General features: G+C 35.9%; 1 protein-coding gene across 1 annotated transcript in view; it reads right to left on the bottom strand.

Annotated features, from left to right (window-relative positions):
* Nucleotides 1-22349: 22349 nt before the first annotated feature.
* LOC141486082 (uncharacterized) overlaps nucleotides 22350-27854 on the bottom strand; it is a 12692-nt gene continuing 7187 nt past the window's right edge. Inside the window, exons 2-3 of the mRNA XM_074183789.1 lie at nucleotides 22992-23435; nucleotides 22350-22895 (exon numbers count right to left, since the gene is read on the bottom strand). Coding sequence (XP_074039890.1) covers nucleotides 22479-22895; nucleotides 22992-23435 — 861 coding nt within the window. The 3' untranslated portion in view covers nucleotides 22350-22478. The remainder of the gene's footprint in view (nucleotides 22896-22991; nucleotides 23436-27854) is intronic.

Raw genomic sequence — 27854 nt, 5'->3', positions numbered from 1 at the left:
ATCAACTGGTTTCAGAGGTTTGTTTGATAGTTATTTTCGAAATTAAGGAGCATTTCATATCACGAAACCAATTCTTCGTATTTGGAATTTTGTTAAAGAGATATTTGGTTGAGTTGTACTGATTGAATAGTTATGTCGTATATTCACTCATGTACTTCTTTTTGATTTACAAAAATCATATATATTTTAGAACGTGGTTTGGAAGAGAGAGTGAGTGTCAATGGTAGTGACGTCATTGCCTTTTTGGGACTTTCGATTTCTTTCCTGTATGGAAACAATTTGAGTCTTACTTCCTGATGAATGAACAATTTTCTTATTGAAACAACGAATTACATCGATTTTATAATTTTCTTTCGGAAAGTATAAAGGTCTATTGTGCGTTTATTCCCTAAACATCAGAAATAATTGAGGACGAGGATTATTCAGGAAAATCTACGAATTGGGCTGAGTATTTTGGAACTTTCACAGTTCTAACAGTCTGAAACAATGTTATATAGAAAATAAAACGAAAATGAATGTATAAGGAAATCGATTCTACTAGTTTTTCTGAATTAGAAACGTATACAATTTTGAAAGAATACACCAATGTATTCGCAGATCATTTGTAGAAAAGACTGTTGATGGATTAGTGGAGTTTTCAAGCCATATGTTTTTCGCACAGTGTTATTTTACAAAAAAAATTTTAACCAACGGTTTGATTGAATTAGACTAAAGACTCACTCTGAAACGTTCACTCTGATATAAACTGAACTTCAAAGGTAGTTGACCGTCTGAAATTTGGTTTTGGTGAAGATGAAACGGAAGATTAGCTTCTCGAGAAAAAACAGTCTATCGCTTTCGAAATTGCGTATATTGATAAATTGAGAAATGTAAAGCAGAATATCAAACAGAACGTGTTCATCAGAAAAAAGCGTCTATTGGACAGGATCACTATAATTCGGATGAAGAATATGAAAGTTTTGTTATTAGGTTGTTACAAGAGTTTTGTCCGTTTTTATTAGTCCATTTCAACCTGTAATATACTCATTGTATACAGTGCTTATCTTTAAAGTTACCCCCCCATTATTTTTCGAACGGGTCAACTCAAAAAACTGAATTTTGGGATAATGAAATTAATGCATGAATACTTCATTTTGAAGTGAAATTGACAGATGAAACTGTCAAGATGGCGATTCTGCGCCATCTGAGAAAAAAATATTAAAAGTAAAGGGAAGTCTTGTGACACATATTTTTGATGCTCCTGACAAATGCTCCACAACCCTAGAATATTATGTCAATATCTTCAACTACTGCAAAATGGCGGAACTTGCCTGAATACATTGATGTTTAAATACATAATGTAAGGTAATAAGTTTGAGTAAGGTAATAAGATGCTCGAAATGGTTGCCTTGACTTTCGTGACATATGAGCAGCCTATCCGCTATTTCATGCCAAACAATTTTGAACACAGTAACTTCAATATCTCTACAAATATTTATTATCTATTCTCTGCCGTATATCCAATATTGAAGCCGGTTCAGTATCGTACACGTTTTGTTTCGAATAGCCCCATGAAAAAAGTCCAAAGGTGTCAAATCTGGGAAGCGGGTTGGCCATTGTGTAGGACCTCGACGGCCAATCTAACGACCGAGAAAAGTAGTATCCAAATAGTTTATTACTTGTCTGAAGTAACGTGGTGGTGCTCCATCTTGTTGGAAAGCAGTATCCTTATCGAATTCATTAGGATTCGCTTCGAAGATTTCAGTAATTAGATGGTCAACAGTAGTTTCCAGCATATTCAAATTCCCCTATTAAATTTTGAACAATAAATAGAGTTCCTACAATATGGTTTCCTAATATTCCTACCGAAACGTTAATTTTTTCTAGATATTGGGTAAGTGTTTCCCGGAAAACGTGCGGGTTGGTGTCACTCCAATAACGGCAATTTTGTTTGTGAACATTACCGTTCAAAAAAATGTACATTCGTCACTACAACAAATATTTCGGAGATAAATAGGATGCATTGCAATGATTTCCGTCATGATTTCGCAGAATTCTGTTCTTCGGTCAAGGTCATCTTCAGTTAATTGGTGTACCATTTCAATTTTGTATGGATGATACCTATTCCTCTTCAACAGTCTTCACAGAGTAGAAGGAGAAACCTCACAAATATTCGCGACGAAATAAGTAGACTGTTCAGGATTTACTACCATCTCACCAATTATTTGCACTTGCTGTTCTTCCGGAATGAACGGATGACCTGGGGGGTTTTTGTTATGTACACTACCAGTAGTTGTGAATTTGGATACAAGTTTCCTCAAATACTTTCCACAGATAGGACGATTCGGAAAACGTTCATTGAAAATCCTTTCGGTCTCGTGAAAGTTACGCATTCCACCGTAAATAAAAATCGCTTCAATTTTTCCTTCCAATGGATGGGAATGGAAGAGATTGTTGATGTGGTACCTTTCTACTAGTAAAACCGAAAACTAAATGAGAATATTCAAAATAAACAATGATGTTCATTATAGTATTGACATTGTTTTCCGTTTTTATTAACAAAAAATAACTTGACAAACCTTATCGAGTTGTTAGAATTGTCATATGGCAGATAAAAAGGAATATTTTTAGAAATATCGATATAAATATTTTGTCTTCAGGAAATGTTCCGCTATTTCGTAGTAGCTGAAAATATTCACTTCATATTCTAGGGTTGTGAAGTATTCGTCAGTAGCTTCAAAATAATGTGTCACAAGACCTACTGTTCCATTCAATATTTCTTCCCAGATGGCGCCCAGTCGCCATTTTGAAACTTTCATCTGTTAGTTTCACTTCAAAATGAAGTATTCATGCATTCATTTCGTCATTCCAAATTTAGATTTTTTAAGTTGACCCGTTCAAAAAATAAAAAAGGGGGACATTAAAGAAATGCACTGTATAATCAAAATAGGCACCATTTGAATAAGTGCACTTTTGCCAACGTAACACGATTAATTTCGTTAGCATATACATTGAGTGCTCACGATTCGCAATGGAGGCCGTTTTTTTGCCTGGTTGTGATTGGCGAACTTCCTTCACATGAGTAAGTTATCGAAGTGCTTGCAAAATTTGTAGTAGGTTGACGAAAGGTCTAGGGAGTATGATGGGTGAGACAGAACATCGATTCTCAAATCATTCAATTTTCGGACGATGATTTGTGGAACGTGCTGACGGACGTTGTCGTGGAGCAGGATCGGACCTCTCCTGTTGACCAGTCCCGGCTGCTGCTGAGGCAATATTTGGTATATTTCATTCAGTTCTTCAGAATAGGACTCTGCTGTGATGGTTTGGCCAGGTTGCAGGAAGTTATAGCCGCTGGCCATCATACAGTAACCATGGTCTTTTTGGTGGCACTTTGGAAAGTACCTAGGTGGCTCATCTATATCCAATCACTGTTGTGAACGTCTCTTGTTGTCGTAAACGATCCACTCTCCATCACACGTGTTGATCCGATGAAGAAAGGATCGTTTCGGTTGCGCAGAAGCAAAAAAGAACACACTCCGAAACATGACAATTTTTGTCTTCCGTTCAAATCGTGGGGCACCCATTTTTTGAGCTTTTTTGACCTTCCCAATACGTTTTAAACCATCAAAAACCGCATGGGAGCTGACGCCCAGTTCTTTCAGCATCACTGCAGTGATGCACTATTTGGATACTACTTTTCCCGGTCTAACGACCGAGAAAAGTAGTATCCAAATAGTTTATTACTTGTCTGAAGTAACGTGGTGGTGCTTCATCTTGTTGGAATGCAGTATCCTTATCGAATTCATTAGGATTCGCTTCGAAAATTTTAGTAATTAGATGGTCAACAGTAGTTTCCAGCATATTCAGATTCCCCTATTGAATTTTGATCAATAAATAGAGTTCCTAAAATATGGTTTCCCAATATTCCTACCCAAACGTTAATTTTTTCTAGATATTGGGTAAGTGTTTCCCGGAAAAGGTGCGGGTTGGTGTCACTCCAATAACGGCAATTTTGTTTGTGAACATTACCGTTTAAAAAAATGTACATTCGTAAACGATCCACTCTCCATCACACGTGACGATCCGATGAAGAAAGGATCGTTTCGGTTGCGCAGAAGCAAAAAAGAACACAATTATTCGAAACATGACAATTTTTGTCTTCCGTTCAAATCGTGGGGCACCCATGTTTTGAGTTTTTTTGACCTTCCCAATACGTTTTAAACCATCAAAAACCGCATGGGAGCTGACGCCCAGTTCTTTCAGCATCACTGCAGGCTCATCATTTCGAGAATCATCTTCTAGGCCAAAATTTCTAGAAATAGAATTTCGCAAACAAACATCGAACAGTGCGTTCGTAATAATAGGGGAGTCCAAGCGGGGATTTTGGGATTTACTAAAGCGCGGCAGATTAATATACAGGGGGATATCTTGTACCCGGTTAAGTACCTTTACCGAATATGAGCCCCATATATAAGGCTGCCCGTGAAGGATAAAGACCAGACTAGTGAAAAAAATTTATCATCAGAAATTCTCGAGCGCGTCAGATTACGGTAGGCTGAGTTAATTACATGCTGAAAAGATTATATTCCAGTAATCTGACAATTTAAGAGTGACAAGAAGGAAAGGGAGGGCAGCAAAGTTGTAAAAATATAACGTCATTTCGACATTCTCGAGCGTAGCTGATTTTTTTTATTTTGAAGGAAATAATTCAAGGATAACAAAAAATATATAATCTGACGATTTCCGCAAGCCGAAATAACAAAAATTCATCGATAAAGTTTCTCTCCAATTTTCTAATCCTCTATTTTCTATTCACTTTTTCTCTATCTATTACTCTCTCATTCCGTTTCCACTCTGAATTCTGTTGCCATGACGCCATATTCAGATTATTGAATGAGAGCTTTTTTTGTTGCACTTAATACCCCCTTAGGAAATGTGACGCGCTAGATTATTTTTTTTTTCCATTTTTAGCCCTTAAGTATAACCACCCATATCATGCAAACGATCAGACTAACATACCGACATTATTAAAAATACGTAGGACATTGATGCTATCAATATCTGACGCGCTCGAGTATGTCCATGCAACAGTATTTTTTTACATATTTTTCACATACTTATTTTTAGAAATCTATAGCCGCTTTCCCCACCGATGAAAAGGTATATATTATATAACATTTTTTTCTTCTTATCATCTAAGCTTTGCAACCTAATATGTCTCAATAACGCTCGAGTAAATCCCCATTTTGCATCGTGGGCTCCCCTGCTATAATATAATAAAAGCCCGGTCAATTTTTCGGGATGTTTCGGTAGCGCTTTGGTTATATTTGAATTCATTGAGAAAAATTGATTGAAAATTGTTCAAAAACATTAAATAGTAATAAGCTGAGAAGACGCAAAAAATTTTAATTGTCCCAATGTATAGAAATAAAATTTCATAACGATCAGTATATACCATGACTCAAAAGTTATTTGATTCGAATGGAATATGGATAATTCTGGATTCAATTCAGAATAATTTTAATACACTGTTGAGAAAAAATATTTTAATTCAACAATACAGAATTCTGTATCACTGTACCACCATATTCCTTTTGAGCATCAATTAACAATTCTCATAAAATACTATAATAATATGTGAAATGTTTTGCTACATTTCCAACGTTAGTTTTGTTCTGTGAGCTGTTGTAGATGTCACCACCATTGGAATTGTCATGATGTGTTTTCAAACTCATAACATAACTACATTATCAGTTGTTAAAATCATAACGTAATTTGTTAATTTCACTATTTTTCTCGAATTGTTTTCGTGATATGAGTTGTTTTTGAGCGTGATTTGTGATTTTGATTGTGGAAAATATTTCATTTGAGTTTCCAAAGTTTGGAAAAAATCCAGTAGTTCAGTACCAAACTCAGTTCAATGATTTTTCGGCAGATACTTTCTCATCAATTGTTAATCTCACACCATGATTTCGTGATTCAACTAGTTTTCTGAAATTGTTTTTGTTGTTTAAGATTTTTTCAATTCAACAGTAATGTAAAAAGACACGTTCCGTTTCGTTTTGAGCTTCAAATATGATTTATACAATTATGATTTATATAAGCTGGAAATTTGGATTTTACCGTCACTATAGAAAAAAAGTCCTAATGACGTCATTATGATGTTGCCTCGGTGAGAATCTGATGTCCCTTGTGTATGCACAAAAAGAAATATTCGCCGGTTATGTCAACTGCATACTTGAGCTATATGCTGCTCTCAGTGTGATCAAGAAGGCCAAGTCATTCAAAAACTTCTCTTCTAATGCTGGAAGAGAGGCAAGTCCTCAACCTTCCTACGATGTGTCTCACTATCAAAGTTGCATATGACAATTGGGTGACCCAACCAGAAGAATATTTCTCGTCTTGATATAGTGTAGCATCCTCAGGGTACACATAGAGGCGGGGTCCATTTATGTAAATGATATTTCGAATAAAACCTACTATCCATTTACAGGTTGTTTAAAATTTTATCCTCACCATTGGGATCTCGGAAACTATGAGAGATATGAAGATGGTCGAATTAAGGCAAAGTTGCGCATTAACCTGACTAATAATATGCCGTTGACAAAGTTCTGAAATTCTGAGTATATCCGAAGATATCCGGAAAATACTGAAATTTCGGAAAATAGTTTAAATTTTTTTTTCGAAGGTTTCGAAAATATATTACACTTCCACATTGCCACTTTTCTCCTGCTACATAATGTTGTTTCCGGATTTGCTATCCGACGTTTCGTCTTCTGGCCACCATCATCAACTTTATATAAAATCAGATTTCACCTTTTCAATGATGTATTATAAATTATCATTCTCTTTCGGAAAATTTGAGATATTGGAAAAAATTATTTCTATCATAATAGGCTTTGACTTTGATGTTTCTAAATTTGACTTTTAATTTGTTACGCTCAATGATATTTTATTATTGTTCAAGTCATTGAATTTTTGGCGAAAAATGGCTATCAAAAATTAAGAAAAAGGAGATATGATACAAATTTATCAAAAATACGATAGAAACAGTGTTAAGACATGAGGAATGTATTTAAAATTGTATCCCGAAAGACGACAACCACATCGAATTATGTTCAAGTTATTGGATCAAAATCTCACCTAGTTTGGTTCGTTTGAAAATCCAATGAAATAATACGGAGACAGAATCAACAATCAAAATTTGATAAATGAGATGTGTATCAGGTAAATTAGACATTGTACCCTTTTCAATGAAAATAAAACTTTGAACAAATAATAATAATTAACTAAAATGTAAAGACAAAAGTAAATCACAGCAAATACTCAAAATGCTGGCTTCGTTCATAATAAGACAACTGTACCCTTTTCAGAATAGTATTCTTCTTCCTCAATCTTCCGAAATATCTAACAATGCTGTGTCAAAGGTCCTCAATATTTTGATATCTCTTCTGACCATGAACTCTATTTTTCAGTGTACCCCATAAGAATGTATCCATAACACTTGAGTCTGGAGACTCCGCTGGCCATCTCACCGCTATATTATTTCCTAACCATTTATCATCAAACCTTTCAGTCAGGTAATTAGATTCTCGTCTGGTAGTGTGCGGTGGAGCAGCATCACGTTGAAATCAGATGTTGTTATAGTTAGCCAAAGGTAGATCATCCAAGTCTTCGAAAATCGACATTTAAAACTGGTGATAGGTTTCTTCATTCAGAATTCCGTCGAATAAAAAATAAGGACCCAAAATTATACCTTTGGAAATTCCTGCCCACACGTTAATACTAAATCGCGCTCGAAGTCGAATTTCTCGGAACTGTCTGGGGTTGTTTATGCTCCAAATGTGTTCACTATTTTGGTTGAATATCTCACAACTCGTAAAGTGCTTTCACCTGTCCAAATAACATTTTCCAAGAAAACAGGAAAATCAGGTCTTCTTGTTGGCCAATTACAAAATTCTAATCGCCTTTAGGGGTCACCTGGATGCAATTTTCGAGATATGTGTATTTCATAACATTTCAAACCGCCTTTTTGGGATGTCTTCAAGCACATTCTGGAGAGAATTCGACGTATACACATAGTTCGATGTGGTTGTCGTCTTTCCGGATACAAGTTTAAATACATTTTCGATGTCCTAACACTGTTTCTATCGTATTTGTGATAAATCTCTTTTTTCTCCATTCGTGAAAGTCATTTCTCGCCAAAAATTCAATGACTTGTACAATAACAAAATGTCATTGAGTGTAACAAATTGAAAGTCAAATTTAGAAACATCAAAGTCAAAGCCTATGATGAGAATAATTTTTTTTTCAATATCTCCAATATTTCGAAAAATAATGAATTATGATACATCATTGAAAAGGTAAATTCTGGTTCTATTCAAAACAGAAAAAATATAATGTAGCGCCCATAAGAAAAAATTGAGTTGATGATGATGGTCGGAAGACGAAAGGTTGTATAGCAAATCTAGGAACACCATTATGTAGCAGAAATAAAGTGACACTGTGGAAATGCAATTTATTTTCGAATCCTTCGAAAAATAAAGCCAAAAAACTATTTTCCGAAATTTCAGTTTTTTCCGGATATCTCCAGATATACTCGATATTTCAGAACGTTACCAACGGCATATTGTTAGTCAGGTAAATGCGCAAGTTTGCCCTCATTTAACCATCTTCGTATCTCTCATAGTTTCCGATATCCCAATGGTGAGGATCGAATTTGAAACACTCTGTAGAATCGAATAAAAAAATATATCGACGAGTGCTTTTGGAGTTTTTTATCCTCACTTGAAATTTCTTTCGATGGAAGATACTGTTAAAAAAGTATTCAACTACAGAATCTTTCGTCATCATCATCATCATTTTCTGCTCTTCATAAAAGAACCTCGTATACATTAAGCTCAATATAGAAGCATGTAAAATCACAAACACGTTTACTTCAACCTCCACGGTCATGGAGTGTGTGGTAACTCATTAGAATCACGTTACGCGGCTACAGATTATTGGTCCCTTCGATAATCCTCGACTCAAAGAGAGTTAATAACGAACGTCATTAGGCGTAAGAGCGGTGAATAAACGCGGTCACCGAGGTTGACCTTCTTCATGTTTCCGACTAGATTGGTTCCTAGATTCTCACTGACGCATGGGGCATGTCTATATTTAGACAAATGGTAGAAAATGAGCAATGAAGTGATAAGTGTGTATTCAGCATCGATGAGTGCTGATTTCTGTTGAATGAATATTATATATGGTTCGGGTGTAGGTTGTCAAGTATGAACATTTTGAAAGGTAGGTTGCTTCGATATTCAAGAAGAAGTCTGGATTTCATCAATGGCCAGAAAATAATCTGAAAAAATTATTGTGAACTCATTACACAGTTCAGCATCAAATTGGAATATATTATTTGTGACTCAATCTTTGGATATCAGTAATGAACGAGACTTTCGAAGGCGGCTTGTTGCAAAGCCAAGGTTCAACATTGACTGCAAAACTCAGGTTTGTTCTTCAAGAACAGTTGATTTTTTTAGCGAATTCGTGGTTCACTGTAGCACCACAGATGAGGCCTATGGTAGGTGGAAACAGCACTATTTGGTGTTGGATCATGAATGTTTTGTTTTAAGGTTTCGGTTCCAACTAGTTACTCTATAGTGGAAGCTGTAGTAGAAAAGAGAGGAAAAATCTCTTTCTACGGTCGATGGCTTTGTGACGTGCCGTCTTGGATAGCTTCATTCAGAGGCCAAAGATAACATCGATGTCATGGCCTCTACTCGCTCAGGCTTGTCCTTCGAAAACTGTCCAGCAATGTATCAAAACAGTCCAGTAATGTTTTCGTACTCCGACATAACAACACTAATATGAGACATATGACGGGTCGAAACAGTGATGTCTGGTACTGGATTCCCAGTGCCTTGGTTTTGGGGTTCAGTCTCAACTAACTGATTTGCAATGAGAACTACAGTAGAAAACAGAGTTTCAATTTATATGAAATCCATCTGAAATGTAACTTTTTCGACTGTACTCACTTCACGACCGGTGGGTTGGCTGTCCTTGTTCATCTTTCACGTTTTTGGCGGGAGAATTGGGGGTTGAGCAAACCGGTCATCGGTTGCCTTCTATCACGTAGCCCCGCTGGATACGGGAATGACAGAATCATTTGTGGTTCTGTTATTTCCTAACTGAATGGCATGCCAACGATGGCTTAATCCTAAGGTGTGTGTATCCCTGCCGAGAGGATGAATGACACTGAGCTGTCTCTACGAAACCTTGGAGATACCAGACGCCGTTTCGTCGTAGCATCGCCTTGTCATGGTAATGCGGGGCTCTGCCGTGATTGACCTTTTTTCCCTATGGGACTTTTATGGACAGACTAAACTTGAAAATTATTTCCGACGCTGAGTCTGCAGAGGAGATGAATGTTGATCATATGACTCCAACTGACCTTCCTGTGAATTAAGATCAGGAGCGAGAGCTTCTCAGCCCTCCAACTTCTGATCCAATAACTAAACCTGAAAAAATTTTTTGGTGGTGCAGCCAGAAAACGACTGAGTCGTCTCCTCAAGAGCGGCATACCTTATGAAACCACCTTGCTCCAAATTCTTGAGCGGCGTACGCAGAATCTGTCTCATGACAGATTAGCAAGTTAGCAGATGAGCAAGTTAGCAAACGTTTGCGCTTAAGTGATGATTCACCAAAACCAAAACCAGCAAAGCATATACTTTGTGCCTGCCCCGCTGGGGACGGAATCAGGTGTTTACAGTTTGGCCGTACTTTTACCATCTGACCTGATAATCACTCATCATAAAAACTAATTGGCTTCGTTAAGAAGCTGGATTTATTTGTTCGGGTGTGAATGAGTGTGAGACACAATAAACCCTCGTGGGTTGCGGTGGAGGGTCGATTAGACTCACTAACTTTGGACCTTACCTAACCGAATCACTTCACGACCATAGTGATTCACTCCTTTAGGAAATTTGGGAAATCACCGATAGCAAGACTTCGAATTTAGTATGAAAAAAACTCCGGCAAAATCATTCCAAACTTTGATAGTCATCAACGTAGGGGTACACTTACCAGTTTTGAAAATTCACGATGATGTGAATCATTAGACACTTTGCAGTTTTCACAGGCAATGAAATAATTCCAATAGTCATTTGTTTCGTAGCCATGTCCTGGCATTTCTAAATGTGTTTGATAATTGGATAAACTGGTGCTTTTTGGCAAAACAGACCAAGATAAACATCTATTATTACTATACAACACAATAGAAACTTTGTAGTGCATGACGTTGTTCAATGTCAATTGTCCATAAGTTGTCGACACTTACTTTTGAAAAAAATAATATGACCCATTGCACAGAATCCACATTGTACTAAATACTATTATAGATCATTCGTTTTGTAGTTCAGCCTGGGACGGATCTTTCAATGTTGAAAAGTTGTATGGGAAAGCTGCATTACAGATTCAATTTCCCTAGAAATGTATCGAGTGTAATAATCTTATATAGGATATGTATCTCTGGTTTTCGTATTCTGATCAATCTCATATCAAAAAAGTTTTCTAGAAATCGTTATTATACCTCTCCACTAATTCTAATACCCAATTATTATTTCACTTGTATATCAATAAATCCGAAGTATCAACTCAATATCTCAAGTCTCTCGTGCTCTCATGCTCTACACAATAGTTAGACAATACTCAAAAATTGGGCAATTATGTGAAAAACAACTCATCTGTTAGGTAAGGTTATCTATACGGTCATTTTAAATACTAGCTACTCCTGTAAAAAATCTCACACTGTCAGTATGACAATGAAACACTAACAAGCGAAGATAGAGTGAATTTTCTGAACCACTGAGAATTATTGTCAGTAACTTACTCATAGGTATTCGAAACACCAGAACAAAAATGTTGTTTCTCAACGCGCGTTAGGCTAAACAAGTTAGCATCATCGGGAGATGACTAAAAATGCTTTATCTCCTGATGATGCTAACTTGGTTAGCGAAACGCGCATCGAGAGACAGCATTTCTGTTCAAGTGAGGAAAGAGTGTGTTCGATAGTCAGTAACTGCGTCTGTCGGGGAAAACGGCAAGTTATTTAGAAAATGTGTATAATTTGTATTTTTTCATCCTAGTTTGCAATATTAAAACTTCTATAATATGGCCACTGATCAATATCCCACGATTATTCCATATTCATCGACTTGTATGGAAACTGTCTGAAGTTCTAGTTCCACAGAAAGCAATATCAACATTCACTGATATAAACTAGGTCATAAACATGCATGAAAGGATCTGAATAAAACATGAGAAAACTATCCACTGCATATATTCTGGAATGGAAGTAGTATTTCAGGGCATGAGGAAACAAACCGGTCAACTATTTGACAAAATGTATTTCCCAGAATGAGTTTTCAAGTGATAGCAAATATTTCAATATGTGGTTGCATTTTCAAAATCACATTCATAATCTTAAGCTCAAGATATATCATGTAGATAAAAAATCTGAGCAGTAAGAATTTTCAAATACTGGTTAGAATTGATTGTATATAGGGTGTCGCAAAAATTCAAAATATGAAGCAAACTTTGTGAGAAGCATTCTTCTACTCATTCATCATTGAAAAAAAATGTGAATTTTTTTCCACGTATGATACCTGTTCAATTTGGAATAAATATTTTCGATACTATTTCAAAAACAAAATGATAATGATATATTTTTTTCCAAGTATTTGAAATGCTTATTAATTCAGAGGAAGATATGCAGTTCTCGAAAAATGTCCATGAATTATTGAAATGTGATGATAAATGAAATCAACTGAGCTTTATTTGATGGAAGAATATACCTCAACCTCTCAAAAAAACTATGTGATGTTGATGTAGATACAATTATTTATGTTGAGAAAAGATTGGATTCACTGAAATAATCGTAGGATACTGATATGAAAATCACTTCTTTCTATTAAGTTTGTACTCAAAACATTCGGTATGGAATCGAATCAGATATAATTTATAGATACACAACAGACTGTAATTTATGAAAATGTTACGATATAACATTTCACTTACATGGACCACTATTATCCTCAATTACGAACTTCAAAGTTTCGGAACATTGCGACTCAATGCTACGGAGGAGACCAATCTTCTCATGCCACGATGACAGTACGTATAGTGGAGACGCTCATTTGACTCAATCCCAGCCACAGAAATCTTGTTTCAATTGAGATATCAGTTGTAAAAAAGGTTTTTGAATTTCACTTTTCCACCTCCTTACAAAAATCATTGAAACTTCCAAAGAACAATTGAGTTCAAATAAAATCTCTACAGATATAAAATAGAATAGAATAGTTTATTGGCTACGTGATACATTTGAACAAATATTTGTAGCAAGTCAAAACACAAAAATTTATAAATATGACGTCATATATACAAATAAAATCATCAAACAGAACAGTGTACATAATAATGAAAACAATCAATCAACTAATGTCAAAAATGAGAACAATTGTTACTCACTCAAACTCACATGAATTATCTATGTTGTATAACATGTATTCATCTGTAGAATAAAAACAGTTATACAAAAAAATGATTTCAGTTTTTGCTTGAAACAGTAGAAACTGAGTTGTTTTATGTGACATGGTAACTTATTATAGAATTTCAAATTCAATGAATTATTTGGTGAGGTGCCCAGCCTCAAACTCTCAGTTCTTATCAGATTTCCTGATCTTGTAGGATATTCATGTTGTTGCGATTGTAAAATGTATTTTGATTTATTTTTATGAATTTCAATCAATGTTTCATATACAAAAGCTGTAGGAAGCGGCATTAATTTGAGATGAATAAAAAGTGGGCGACAATGATCTTTGAAGTTGGCATTAGATATTAGACGTATAACTCTTTTTTGCAATATAAAATTTTTTTTGGAATTACAAGAATCCCCCCACAACACTATGCCATATACCATGTGACTATGGAAGAGTCCGAAGTACGAAGATTTGACCGCTCTGATACCGGCGAAATCCTTCAGTCTACGAATCATAAATATTGCACTTGATAATTTCTTGGTCAGTTTGTCAACATGACGTGACCGGTTCAACCTGTATATGTAGATCATGCATAAAAGTTGCTGGCAAAATAAGTTCTTCCACATGAACATTGAATTATATGAAATGGTTATTTTTTGTGATCACCTCATCTCAATGTGTGGATTATCCACAGATGTTTTTCCAAGATGCAAGTCGTTCCTGAACAACTACCTATATAATTTATGATCTGTGTACACTGTCTAAACAAAATGGGACCACTTACAGTGGACATGATTTACAAATACCTCCAATTTCACATGAAAACCTCTGTGAGGAATAAGTATTTACGTTGAGGTGTTGAAGATTCATATTTTTTGTATAATACATCTATCAAAGTTATATAATATTTCCGTAATATATTTCACTTTCCAACTACCTTTCCGTACGTATATCATATATCTTTCCCTCGTTAAAAATTACGTTCTCAGGGGGTCAGGATATTAAATTGGGTACCCTGCTTCTTTGAAACCATAATAAAAATATGAAAGGCATGATAATTACAATTTAAAGTTGATTTTGGTACAGGACTTGTAGCAGAACAAAAGAATATTGTACTAATGATTTTTTTCATATGCAGTTCATCAACACTATCACAACTGAATGCTAACAACTCGTATGATTTTTTTTAATCACAATCCCTACCATACTCTGCCTCTTCAAAATCTGTTGATGATAAAGAAGTCTTTGGCTCAGTTCGGATGAACCTTATTTATTTCAATTTTATGATAACATCATAAACTCGAAAAAAAACTATTGGAGTCGAAACAGGTGTCGCGGTTTTTGTTAAACCCTTTGTAGTGAAAATCATACAATAAACTATATTAACTAGTTTTTTAATATGGATTTTCATCAAGTATCGGCCAGTTTTATTCAATTATCTTATATTCATATCGAGAATGAAACTTGAAACTGTTGTTGGAAATGCTACTGAACGTAATAAATTGAAGAGTATTGGGCTGGAATTCCACGGTCGGTAGCCGGGCGGTTCGACATAAGTGCTTTGTTCGCTCAGTCAATCGGCCGATGTGTGAGTCGATGATTCAAGCACCAGGCTGAACACTCGATTTTCACGTGCTATCGTCCAACCCGTTGAAAGGTAAGACTTCATTAGCTCACTCAACTTTCTACTTCTGAGGGTTGTCGTTCGTAGGGGTGCGATAGCTGGTTAGGAAAAAAACTTTTTTTTTCAACTCAACTACTGACAAAAAGCAATTTTACCGTCAAATCGAACCCAGGGTTTCGACAGAAAACAATTACTTTAGATTACTCATCAGCAGTGATAGTCTGAATGGAGTCTAACCTAATCGTGCACGTTGAAACACTTTTCCGCCGTCACAATAACCGGAACTTCCAAAATACCGACTTCCTAGTACTCATCTTCTTGAGGATCATTTGAAAATATGATAAGTGAATGCGTAATGGTCATTCCCTGAATGAATAGAACCGAACTCTGTATGCAAAAACAAATTTGAAAAAAAATGTTTGTCTTCTACTTTGATCTGTTAGTCTGTTATTGATTTCATCATGGGTTTGAAAACATCATCAGACTGTAAATCAGACACGTTTCTTATGCAATTCATTTTCATAATATTCACCTCGATAGATGAATTTTTATTTCTACAAGTTCAAAATTTCCTTTGTTTGTCATTAGATTGATTGAGATGAGAATATTCATTTCCAGCATTTCTGTCTATATGATTTCGTATAATCACATATAATTCAGATCAGATAAAAAAAATGATAATATTATATCCTTTGGGTACCACTTGAAATTCCGTCTCGTATATTCTCTAACGTAACAAGATATTTACTACGTTTCCGCCATTGTTCACTACAGAAACTTTTCTAATTCCGTTCTCTTGTGTAAGATTGGAAAATGTATTAGGCTTAAGCTTTTCATCGATACGAGTCTGGAAGTTGCACGGACTTACGTAGAGATGAAAAAAGCTGGCATTCTGAGCGAACGATATTCCATTTTCAATTTTCGTTTACTATCGAATCTTCAGGGATTTTGTTGAAATATATTTCTGCTTCAAACCAACCATCAGATGCAAAAAAAAATCATTACCTAACATGTCTTGTGGATTGTGGAAATTCCGAAACTAATAAAATTGATACAGAATTGAAAACGAAAAAAAAATGAGGATTATAAAGTGTAATTGAACGAATAATTCCAAAAGGGGAAGATCTCTGAAGTCGATTGAATTTAATTATGCACAAACAAGGTAAGTCAAATATTATGTGTTGGTGTGAGACGTAGATTGGAAGGTTTTTAGAAGAAACTGTGTGTCTCGTTAAATTTGTAAAACTAATGTAGGTTGAAAAAGACATTTCAATCAAAATAGGGTATTGCAGTGACAACAATACTGTTTTTGTTTCAGATTATTCTGATAAACACTACAGATAAATCTATGCACCAACAAAACTTACAATTGGTGGATGAAATAGTCACATTGATTCATAATTCACTAATAAATAAAAACATGCGATGAAAAATGAGAATTGAAACTTTCTATGTTTTTTACCACTTTTATTTGTAACTAACGTTACTGCAGTTTCTTCCTTAAAGGACATATTCAAACTTATACATTAAACTATAAAGTATAATTATCAAACTATAAACTAATGTACCTTCAAATTTGAAAATGTCCTTATAGGACGAAACTACAGTAAGTTTAGTTACAAATGAAAGTGGTAAAAAACATAGAAAGTTTCAATTCTCATTTTTCATGATGTTTTTCTACCACGTAGTAATGGCTACATCCATCAATTCTTCAAAAAAAAATTTGAACTATTCCACAGATAGTGCACAATCTAAATCAATTAGCTATAGTTCTCATCCGTAATTCCCTGATTTGGTAAATTTTCCTATAAATGATCCTACCAGAACTGCAGAACTGAAAAGGCTTCATATAAACTGCGAAGTCTTTTTTCACCTATACATGAGTATCAAGTAGAAAGAGATGTGTGTAATGCATGAATGAATATTTTATGCCTATATTTATATATATGATGAAATTGGCCGATACTTGATGAAAATAAATAAAGTGTTTTTTGAATACGTTGCCTATATTTTTTTTAAAATAGTACGGCACTTCTTTTAACAACTGCGTGCGAACGAACCGCTTATTTATTGTATGATTCGTTGGTATTGAAAAATTTTCCGTTAGTAATCTTCTCGACTATCAATATTGAGCTTGTGAGTATTGTTTTGCACGGTAATATAGTGTGTGTGATTGGGAGTTTACTCTTTGATTACCCCTCTCATTATTGGAATTAATATTATGAACTAATTGTGGATTTGTGATTTTTTTCTAAACACATTTGTTAATAAATATTGATTTCACAACAAAACCTGTATTTGAATCTTTGTAATGAACACAGATATTACAGCGTCGCCATAAAAGCCAATAATATATAGGATTTTTTCACTTATAAACCATTTCATGATCGTATTCCAATTTGACAACAAGTTTTAAAAATTCTAACCAGTTTTATAGATCATTGACTCAAAACAAATCGAATGAAATCACCAGTCGTATCTTTTGAGTACATTTTGATTATATAGCTCAGAGGAAAATTTTTTGAAGGTGAACCTGCCAACACCCGAATAACATTGCTCGTTCTTCAAGGAAAATCAATACTACTTGGTTGTATCGCTTAGGTTCTTGGAATTTTGATCTCATATCCCTGAAAACATATATCCAATTGAATCAAATACAACTACCCAGTGTGATGAAACGCAGCTTCAAGCATCATTGAATAAATAAGTGAGTAATGAGAAACGAAATGATGTATCTCGTGTTTTGTCGAATTGTCATTTAGTGAAACTTGAATTCTTGCGAGTCAAATATTCGTTGTTCCTAAATGATGTTGTCACTTGAGGAAAACTGGAAATTGAAAGAATATGTGACGAAAAGACACCAAACTGACAAACTGCTGAAGGTTTCAATGGGCGAAATCCAGAAAAAACATTCAATTCGGTACGTAGATAGACTCACCACTAGACAGAACTTACGATAGCATCTTGTTGGCGCACCAATAAATTATTAACAGTGAAGCAGTGACTGAATCAAGTGTTCTAAGGTGAATGCGATTGGAATTGATCAACCAATTGAACACAATTGGACTATTGAATATTTTCAGAAATTAGTAATTTTAACAATTTGGCTTTTGACAGTTTTAATGAGTGTAGACCTTTCACTGACATTCAGTATTTGTAGAATACAATAAGAGAGAGATATGGAACCCCAATTTTTGAAAAATACCATTTAGTCGTATCGTTACTGGAAATTGATGAAAATTGCATTTAGTTCAAGAAGGTTCAAGAAGATTCAAGTTTCACAATTGTACTAATCGAATGAGAAGTCAACCTTATGGTTTTTTTGAAAAAATTATCGAATTATTACGACTTTGCAACACAACTTAATTTTTTGAAGTGACATTCAAAGATTTTTTCAAATCAGATTCCTAAAGATGGAATTTGCCATGAAAGATAATCTGTATGATATGTTGATAACGAGAAAGAAAATATCGCAGAGAAACTTCCCAATTCGAAAAAAAATTTGGTATACTGTAATGAAATTGTGGAAAAACAACTTTTGTGAATGCCTTTTTTCAGAATTTCGAAAAGGAAGGACAATTTTGAATATTTTTCGAAAAAAACTATCGAATGATTGTGTATTGAGGAGAGATACCTACACATATAAAAATGAATATTTTTAAATATAAATCTCAAAACATTTTTCTCTCCTAGCATACTTTAACAGTAATAATAATAATAATCGGCTTTATTAATCAAATAATTACAAATTAAACACAGTGTAACAATCGATGAAAGGCGAAGTTCAGCTTATGCCGTTTTTCAACTTAACAGTAGGTTCTGGTATCGACTTTGACAGGTACTGACCAAAAGTAAGTGACAATAGCAATGTGAATTTTAATGTATGTCTATCAATAAAAAAAATCCATTATGTTGCCGATATCAGTTGTTGCTGTCCAGCACAAGGATTTGAAAAAAAAAACTGTTGAAACCTGTTTTTACGTTAACCGGCTGTCGCCCCCCCAAGAACCACAACTTTCAAAAGTAAAAACTCACGCGAGCTAAGGACTAACGTGTGATTCCTAACACACATTCACGAATATGTTTCAAAGACGAAAATAACAGTGGTTTCGACACGAATCTGAACTCAATTCAATGTAGAAAAAACTTGAATTGGTATCGGGATGATAATTATGAATAATCATTTGATCGTCTTCAAAATATGACTTCAAAAACCACTTCGTGATGTCATTGTGAGACTTCAACGTATAATGATGATACGTACTTATCATTAAGATGTTCACTATGTATCTAGTGAAAAAATTAAGGAACCAGATGCTTCATCTAGAGCACTTTGCTAGATATAGAAAAAACAGTATTAGAAATATCGGCTACTATAATTTGAGAAGACTATTTCAGAAGCAATATTGTCATGATGGTTGTGAAGTGAAGTAGAAAACCGTGAAACCATATTGGAATTCACCAAGAAAAATACTCGTTGTTGATGATCTCGTGTTCAAGAGTTATGCAGGGTGTTTGGTAGCTGGGTGCAAATCTTTAAAGGGGTGATACACTAGCCCATGTAGAACATATTCGTATAAACATTTTTATTTTCTAGCGCGTTTTTGATTTTTAAGGGAATTTTTACGACTTTTAGTACAAAAACCCAAAATTGGTCAATTTACTGCTAATAACTTCGAATCTTAACAGAAATGTCCGGTTTTTTAAATTTATTCCAGTAGTCTTATGTGCCCCAATCGTACTAAAATAGTTTGAAGCACCATTGTGTCCAAAAAAATTATGTACAGAGCATTTAAACTTAACAAAAAAAGAAAGAAAATAAAAAATCTGACTTTTGATGCCAATTAAAAAAATTAATAAAATACATATACGTGTTCAGACACCTTTGAAAACATGCTTAGTTATTGCTCTTCCGTTTAAGGTATCATTTACCTAGCTGAGTCTCAAACTTGTTCAATTAGGGTACTTGAACCAGTTAAAGGTCGTAAATATGGATTTTTGTGGAGTTAAAGAAAAAAATGTTTTGTACTGTGAAAATCCATTGTTGGTGTTCAAAATGTCCTCCACCATTGCGTATACACTTTCTACAACGATTTCGTACTTCAGTTGTGGTTACTTTCATTTGCATTTCCTGTTTCATAATTTCAAACGCTGTCTCTATTCGCTGAAGTAATTCTTCTCTCGTGGTGATTTCTGTTGTTTATACGAGTTCTTTCACCCGACCCCACACAAAAAAATCCAACGGAGTCAAGTCGGGCAATCTGGCAGGCCAGGGGATGGGTCCGTCTCTCTCAATCCAATTGCCAGGAAAACAGCGGTTCAGGTGTTCGCGGACGCTTACAGCCCAATGTGCTGGGCATCCATCTTGCTGAAATGTGATTGGCATGTCCGTATCCAATATTGGCACTTCGGCATCATAGAGTAACATTGGCAAGTCGTTTATCATGAATTCGAGGTAATTTTGTCCATTCAAATTGTCAGGAAAAATGTGTGGACCAACCAATGTGCGTCCGATAACCCCAGCCCACACATTCATTGAAAATTGTCTTTGGAAAGAAATCTGAAACAAAAATGCAATAAAATTAGATAATTTAGGTGATTGAACACGTGTTGAACATGGGTAATAAAATAATAATAATAAAAATAATTTATTTACCTGTTTTTCCAATTTGGATTGCTGTCCTTATCAGCCCATTCATGAAGGTTGTGGAAATTAGTAATTTCTTCCCTGGAGAACTTCGATTCGTCAGTCCAGAGGATGGACTTCAAGAACCACGCTTCATCAATATCTGCGTTTAGCAAAAAACGGCAGAACCGTATCCGTCTCGCCGGATCCGTTTCCTCCAAGCCTTGCACACCCGTGCCGTGAAACGTATATTTCTTTTCGTTGTGCAAAAAAAAAAAAAAATAATGATAATAATAATAATAATAATCGGCTTTATTCATCGAATAATTACAAATTAAACACAGTGTAACAATCGATGAAAGGCGAAGTTCAGCTTATGCTGTTTTTCAACTTAACAGTAGGTTCTGGTATCGACTTTGACAGGTACTGACTAAAAGTAAGTGACAATAACAATGTGAAATTTAATGTATGTCTATCAATAAAATAAAATCCATTATGTTGCCGATATTAGTTGTTGCTGTCCAGCACAAGGATTTGAAAAAAAAAACTGTTAAAACCTGTTTTTACCTTAACCGGCTGGCGCCCCCCCAAGAACCACAACTTTCAAAAGTAAGAACTCACGCGAGCTAAGGACTAACGTGTGATTCCTAAAACACATTCACGAATATGTTTCAAAGACGAAAATAACAGTGGTTTCGACACGAATCTGAACTCAATTCAATGTAGAAAAAACTTAAATTGGTATCGGGATGATAATTATGAATAATCATGTGATCGTCTTCAAAATATAACTTCAAAAACCACTTCGTGATGTCATTGTGAGACTTCAACGTATAATGATGTTACGTACTTACCATTAAGATGTTCACTATGTATCTAGTGAAAAAATTAAGGAACCAGATGCTTCATCTAGAGCACTTTGTTAGATACAGAAAAAACAGTATTGGAAACATCGGCTATTATAATTTGAAAAGACTATTTCAGAAGCAATATTGTCATAATGGTTGTGGAGTGAAGTAGAAAACCGTGAAACCATATTGGAATTCACCAGGAAAAATACTCGTTGTTGATGATCTCGTGTTCAAGAGTTATGCAGGGTGTTTGGTAGCTGGGTGCAAACCTTTAAGGGGGTGATACACTAGCCCATGTAGAACATATTCATACGAACATTTTTATTTTCTAGCGCGTTTTTTATTTTTAAGGGAATTTTTAGTACAAAAACCCAAAATTGGTCAATTTACCGCTAATAACTTCGAATCTTAACAGAAATGTCCGGTTTTTTAAATTTATTTTAGTAGTCTTATGTGCCCCAATTGTACTAAAGTAGTTTGAAGTACCATTGTGTCCAAAAAAGTTATGTACAGAGCATTTAAACAAAAAAATAAAGAAAATGAAAAATCTGACTTTTGATGCCAATTAAAAAAATAAATAAAATACATATAATAAAATAAGGTTGAGGCACCTTGAAAAACATGCTAAGTTATTGCTCTTTCGTTTGAGGTATCATTTACCTAGCTAAGTCTTAAACTTTTTCAATTATAGTACCTGAACCAGTTAAAGGTCGTAAATATGGATTTTTGTGGAGTTGAAGAAAAAAATGTTTTGTACTGTAAAAATTTATTGTTGGTGTTCAAAATGTCCTCCACCATTGCGTATACACTTTCTACAACGATTTCGTACTTCAGTTGTGGTTACTTTCATTTGCATTTCCTGTTTCATAATTTCAAACGCTGCCTCTATTCGCTGAAGTATTTCTTCTCTCGTGGAGATTTCTGTTGTATATACGAGTTCTTTCACCCGACACCACACAAAAAAAATACAACGGAATCAAGTCGGGCGATCTGGCAGGCCAGGGGATGGGTCCGTCTCTCCCAATCCAGTTGCCAGGAAAACAGCGGTTCAGGTGTTCGCGGACGCTTACAGCCCAATATGTTGGGCATCCATCTTGCTGAAATGTGATCGGCCTGTCCGTATCCAATATTGGCACTTCGGCATCATAGAGTAACATTGGCAAGTCGTTTATCATGAATTCGAGGTAATTTTGTCCATTCAAATTGTCAGGAAAAATGTGTGGGCCAACCAATGTGCGTCCGATAACCCCAGCCCACACATTTATTGAAAATTGTCTTTGGAAAGAAATCTGAAACAAAAATGCAATGAAATTAGTTAATTTAGGTAATTGAACACGTGTTGAACATGGGTAATAAAATAATAATAATGAAAATAATTTATTTACCTGTTTTTTCCAATTTGGATTGCTGTCCTTATCAGCCCATTCATGAAGGTTGTGGAAATTAGTAATTCCTTCCCTGGAGAACTTCAATTCGTCAGTCCAGAGGATGAACTTTAAGAACCACGCGTCGTCAATATCTGCGTTTAGCAAAAAACGGCAGAACCGTATCCGTCTCGCCGGATCCGTTTCCTCCAAGCCTTGCACACCCGTGCCGTGAAACGGATATTTCTTTTCGTTGTGCATCGTACTCCACACTTTCCATATCGAAAGGTTTAAATCTCTCGCTACAACTCTGATGCTGGTGGTAGGATCCGCTTTGAAGGCTGCGAGAATTTGCTCCTCAACATTGACATTATGTCTTCCTGGATTTACTGCAGGTTCAGCATGATGAATACCAGATTCAGTCAGCCTACGATATGTGTTGGAAAACACACGAACGTTAGGCACCTTGCAATAAAATAACTAATTTTTAACGTCTTTCGAAGGTGAAAATGGCAAAATTTAGCCACCGCTACAATTAGGAATTAATCTACCTGCGGTTCGGGTAACGTTCTTGGTACAAACGTCGTGCCAGAGATGCGTTACCATCAGCTCTGCCATACATAAAAATGATATCGGCTTGTTCATGACTCGTAAACTCAGCCATGGCAGCACACACAACAAAAAGTTCGATAGTCCAAAATGAACAACACCTGCAGGAGCGAAAGGCTACAACTGAACACGGTGAATAACAAAAATGATGAACACAAAACCAACGTCTACTCGCAACTCGAAAGGGCAAAGCAGTGACTAGAGAACTTGTTTTGCCAACCAAACCGACACGGCGAGGGGTCCATGATGATTACTCAACTCAGGTACCTAAAAATTGATAAACTCAAAAGCAAGTTTATGGCCCTAGCATAAGGTCTAAATCATAATAACAGAATGCATTCCAATTAATGACTAGCTTCAGGTCAAATTCTTTGTTGTAAAATGCCACCGGCACCGGCCTTTGTACAGTTTTCTCTTCTTTCAAGTTGGACTAAGTTTCTTATTATTACATGTAAGTCTAAAAATAATATCGCATATTGCTTTAGGATTTTCGTTTAAAGGTATCTGTATCTGTATCTGTAGAGTAGGGAGGGTGAGTGTAAGCCCACGCACTTAGGCCACATGTGACCCATTGTACATCCTCCCAAGGAGTTGTCCTCCTAGGTCGTCGTCCATCCTGTCCTTTCCAGGAAGGTGGACAGGTCGCTGGGAGACATCTCCTTTGAATCGGCAGGTGTAGGCCAAGACTCGCCGAACACACACTCTCTTATTGACGATAACTCCGGGCACTCGCACAGGACATGCCTGACAGTCTCATCTTCCTGTTCACACATCCTGCATAGAGGTGTGTCCACTAGCCCCATATTATGTAGGTGTTTCCTTAGCTGACAGTGGCCAGTCAGAAATCCTACTGTAAGGCGTAGATTTTTCCTGGTCATCGCCAGATATTTCTTCGGCGCCAGCTTCCCAGGGTCGCCCAAGGTGATCCTGGCAAGATTACATCCTTTGATTTCATCCCATCTCTTTAAAGATTGAGCATGGGTGTTACATTTGACTAGTTCCGCAATTGTCGAAGTCATCAAGCCGTAGGTGCCACTTGGTCCTAAAATTCTTAGTCCAGCCGCTTCCTTGGCTAAAGAGTCGGCAATGCGATTACCTTTACTCCTTTCGTGCCCTTTAATCCACCTCAGGAAAATGTTATTATCTACCGAGGCTTCGGCTAAATCTTGGTGGCACTCTAGTGCTAGCCCTGAAGTAACACGGTGTCTGTTCAAGGCTAATAGTGCTTGTCTGCTATCAGTGCAGATTGTTATGTTTTTGCCCGAAATTCTTTTCTTGGTTATTTCTTTTGTGGTGACTGAGATACCAGCCAGTTCTGTTTGGACCACGCTGGTATTTCTTCCCATTCCCCATTTGATCCTTAGGCTTAGTGATCTGGAGTACACTCCACATCCTGAACCTTCTTTGGTTTTTGAGCCATCTGTATAAATCCGTATTGCATTTGTAGCATCTGACTCTGTGTTCTGCTTAATTTGTATTTTGTAGGGTTTATTAAACACAAACCTGGGTTCAATTGCATCACTTGTTGCCTGCAGCAGAGGTTGCGCAGTAAGCGCTTCCCGCCATAGGCCCAGCCTCAATCGACCCATTCCTACTTCTAGGTTTACACCAGCCGTGTGCAATCGTATCATGGCCATTAACGCAACCTCCTTAACGAACAGATCCAGAGGGGTCAGACCCGTGATTATTTCCATTGCCGCGGTTGGTGTTGTTCTCATGGCTCCTGTGATGTTTAAACAAGCCAGTCGCTGTATTTGATATAATTTTTGGATGGCCGTTGCTTGTAGAACTTTCGGTCCTCATGCAATGGCTCCATACGTTAACATAGGTCTTATTATTGCAGTGTAGATCCAGGCGACTACACGGGGTGAAAGACCCCATGCGCGTCCCACTGTCCTCCGACATTGTTCATAATCCACGTATGCTCTTTTTGCTCTACTCTGTAGATGAGAGTTCCATGTTAGCTTCTTGTCGAGGATAATACCAATGTATTTCACCTCTTCAGAGAAGTTTAGTTGGCTTTTGAAGATTTCGGGAGGTTTCAAGCCCGTTAAACTTCTTTTCCTGGTGAAAAGGACCATCTCTCGTTTAAAGGTTTTTGGGCTGAATTCCATTTAAATTACTTTTTTTTTAATTTTTCAAATATCCATATTTACGACCTTTAACTGGTTCAGGTACCCTAATTGAAAAAGTTCAAGACTTAGCAATGATACCTCAAACGAAAGAGCAATAACTAAGCATGTTTTAAAAGGTGTCTGAACACCTGTATGTATTTTATTTATTATTTTAATTGGCATCAAAGGTCAGATTTTGTATTTTCTTTCTTTTTTTGTGGAGTTTAAATGCTCTGTACATAACTTTTTTGGACGCAATGGTGCTTCAAAATACTTGAGTACGATTGGGGACACATAAGACTACTAAAATTTAAAAAACCGGACATTTCTGTTAAGATTCGAAGTTATTAGCATTTAATTGACCAATTTTGTACTAAAAATCGTAAAAGTTCCCTTAAAAATCAAAAACGCGCTATAAAATAAAAATGTTTGTATGAATATGATCTACATGGGCTGTAGATTCGTGGTGTTTTTAAACTAACAAGCTACTCTACTATGAAATATCGAATTCATTCCATATTTTGTATGTACATAATACGTGTGGAATAATCACGTTTCGTGTTGATCAGTTATCTGAATCTCATGAAACTCAACATTCGAATGTTTCAAATTCTTCTTCACAGCTAAACTGTTGAGGAGTTTCACTGATAATTATAATTTTACGGGAGAAATCCTTTAACACGAATCTAAATTTAGCTGAAAAAACGCACATCGGAAAAAATATACTATACTAATAAAAAGCAAACGAATGAACTACAAAAACGGCTGCACATGATCAGGTGAAAAATATCCAGGGAATAATTATGTTCCATTTCTTTCACAGATGTTGACAAAAAAACCTTTTAGAAAGTTTTGATAAAAAATGAGAAACTGGAATGCGATTTTGTTTTGTTGAGTGGTGCGTTGTCATATGACTATCATTGTATTGTCAATATTCTATAGGATATTTTGAATTTTTCTGATATGGCCAAACAGTTTACATTCAATGAATATGCAGATATGCATGAATTTTATGGACGAGCATTTTGTAATGCTGCAGAAGCTCGTCGTCTGTATTCCGAGCATTTTCCCAATCGAACGGTACCGTCAAGAGAAACATTCGAGCGTGTCGAGCGCAGCTTGCGGGAGACAGGTATGTAATAATTGATAATTAATTTGAGCACGTTGTTTTATTTCGATATTATTGTAGGTACAGTTTTGCCAAAACGAGGTGGTGAGGGCGCTCCTAGGACTGTACGTACCGTTGTATTGAAGGAAAATATTTTGGAAGCCGTCGCTGATGATCCTTCAATGAGCATCAGAAATCTATCAGAACAGTTCTATACATCCAAGTCCACTATTCATAGAATAATTAGGGAACAACTGCTCCACCCATTTCACATCCAGAAGGTACATGCCATGACACCTCAAGATTTTCCAGCACGACTGGGATTTGCCAATTGGTTCATTGATAGGCAAAGAGAGGATATGACTTTTATCAATCGAGTTTTATTCACTGATGAAGCAGGTTTCAGTAGAGATGGAGTTATCAACTCTCATAAATCTCCATATATGGGCCGAAGAAAATCCCCATGGGATATTGCAAACCAAACACCAACGGAAATTCAACGTGAATGTTTGGGCTGGTATCATAGGAAACCATCTTATAGGACCATTCGATCTACAGGACCGATTGAATGGAGAACGTTATTTGGAGTTCATTCAGAACGATTTGAATGGACTTTTGGAACATGTTCCATTGCAAATCCGAAGAGATATGTGGTTTATGCATGATGGCGCTCCTCCTCATTTTAGTTTGATTGTGCGTGACCATCTGAACCATATTTTCCACAATAGATGGATTGGTAGAGGTGGGCCATATTCATGGCCATCACGGTCTCCGGATTTGAATCCATTGGATTTCTTTCTGTGGGGGCATCTAAAAAGCCTTGTTTACGCTACACCTATTCACACAAGAGATGCATTGTTGAATAGAATAACATTACATTGTGAAGCCACACGAAACGGCCTTGGAATGCTATTTCAAGTACAGAGAGGGTGTCTTCGCAGACTAAGAAAATGTTTAGAGAGAGGAGGTGGTCATATCGAGCAGTTTCTGTAGCGGATTTTTTATTTCTGTTTGCTCTTGAGGCTCTTGAGTTTCGTTAGTTAAACGTGTTTG

The sequence above is a fragment of the Leptinotarsa decemlineata genome, unplaced genomic scaffold (assembly GCF_025532065.1).
Source record: "Leptinotarsa decemlineata unplaced genomic scaffold, Ldec_3_MD MMD2_tig00026345_RagTag_RagTag, whole genome shotgun sequence".
NCBI lineage: Eukaryota > Metazoa > Arthropoda > Insecta > Coleoptera > Chrysomelidae > Leptinotarsa > Leptinotarsa decemlineata.
Note: the sequence above shows the minus strand (reverse complement) of the source record. Positions and strands in the feature narration are given on the sequence as shown.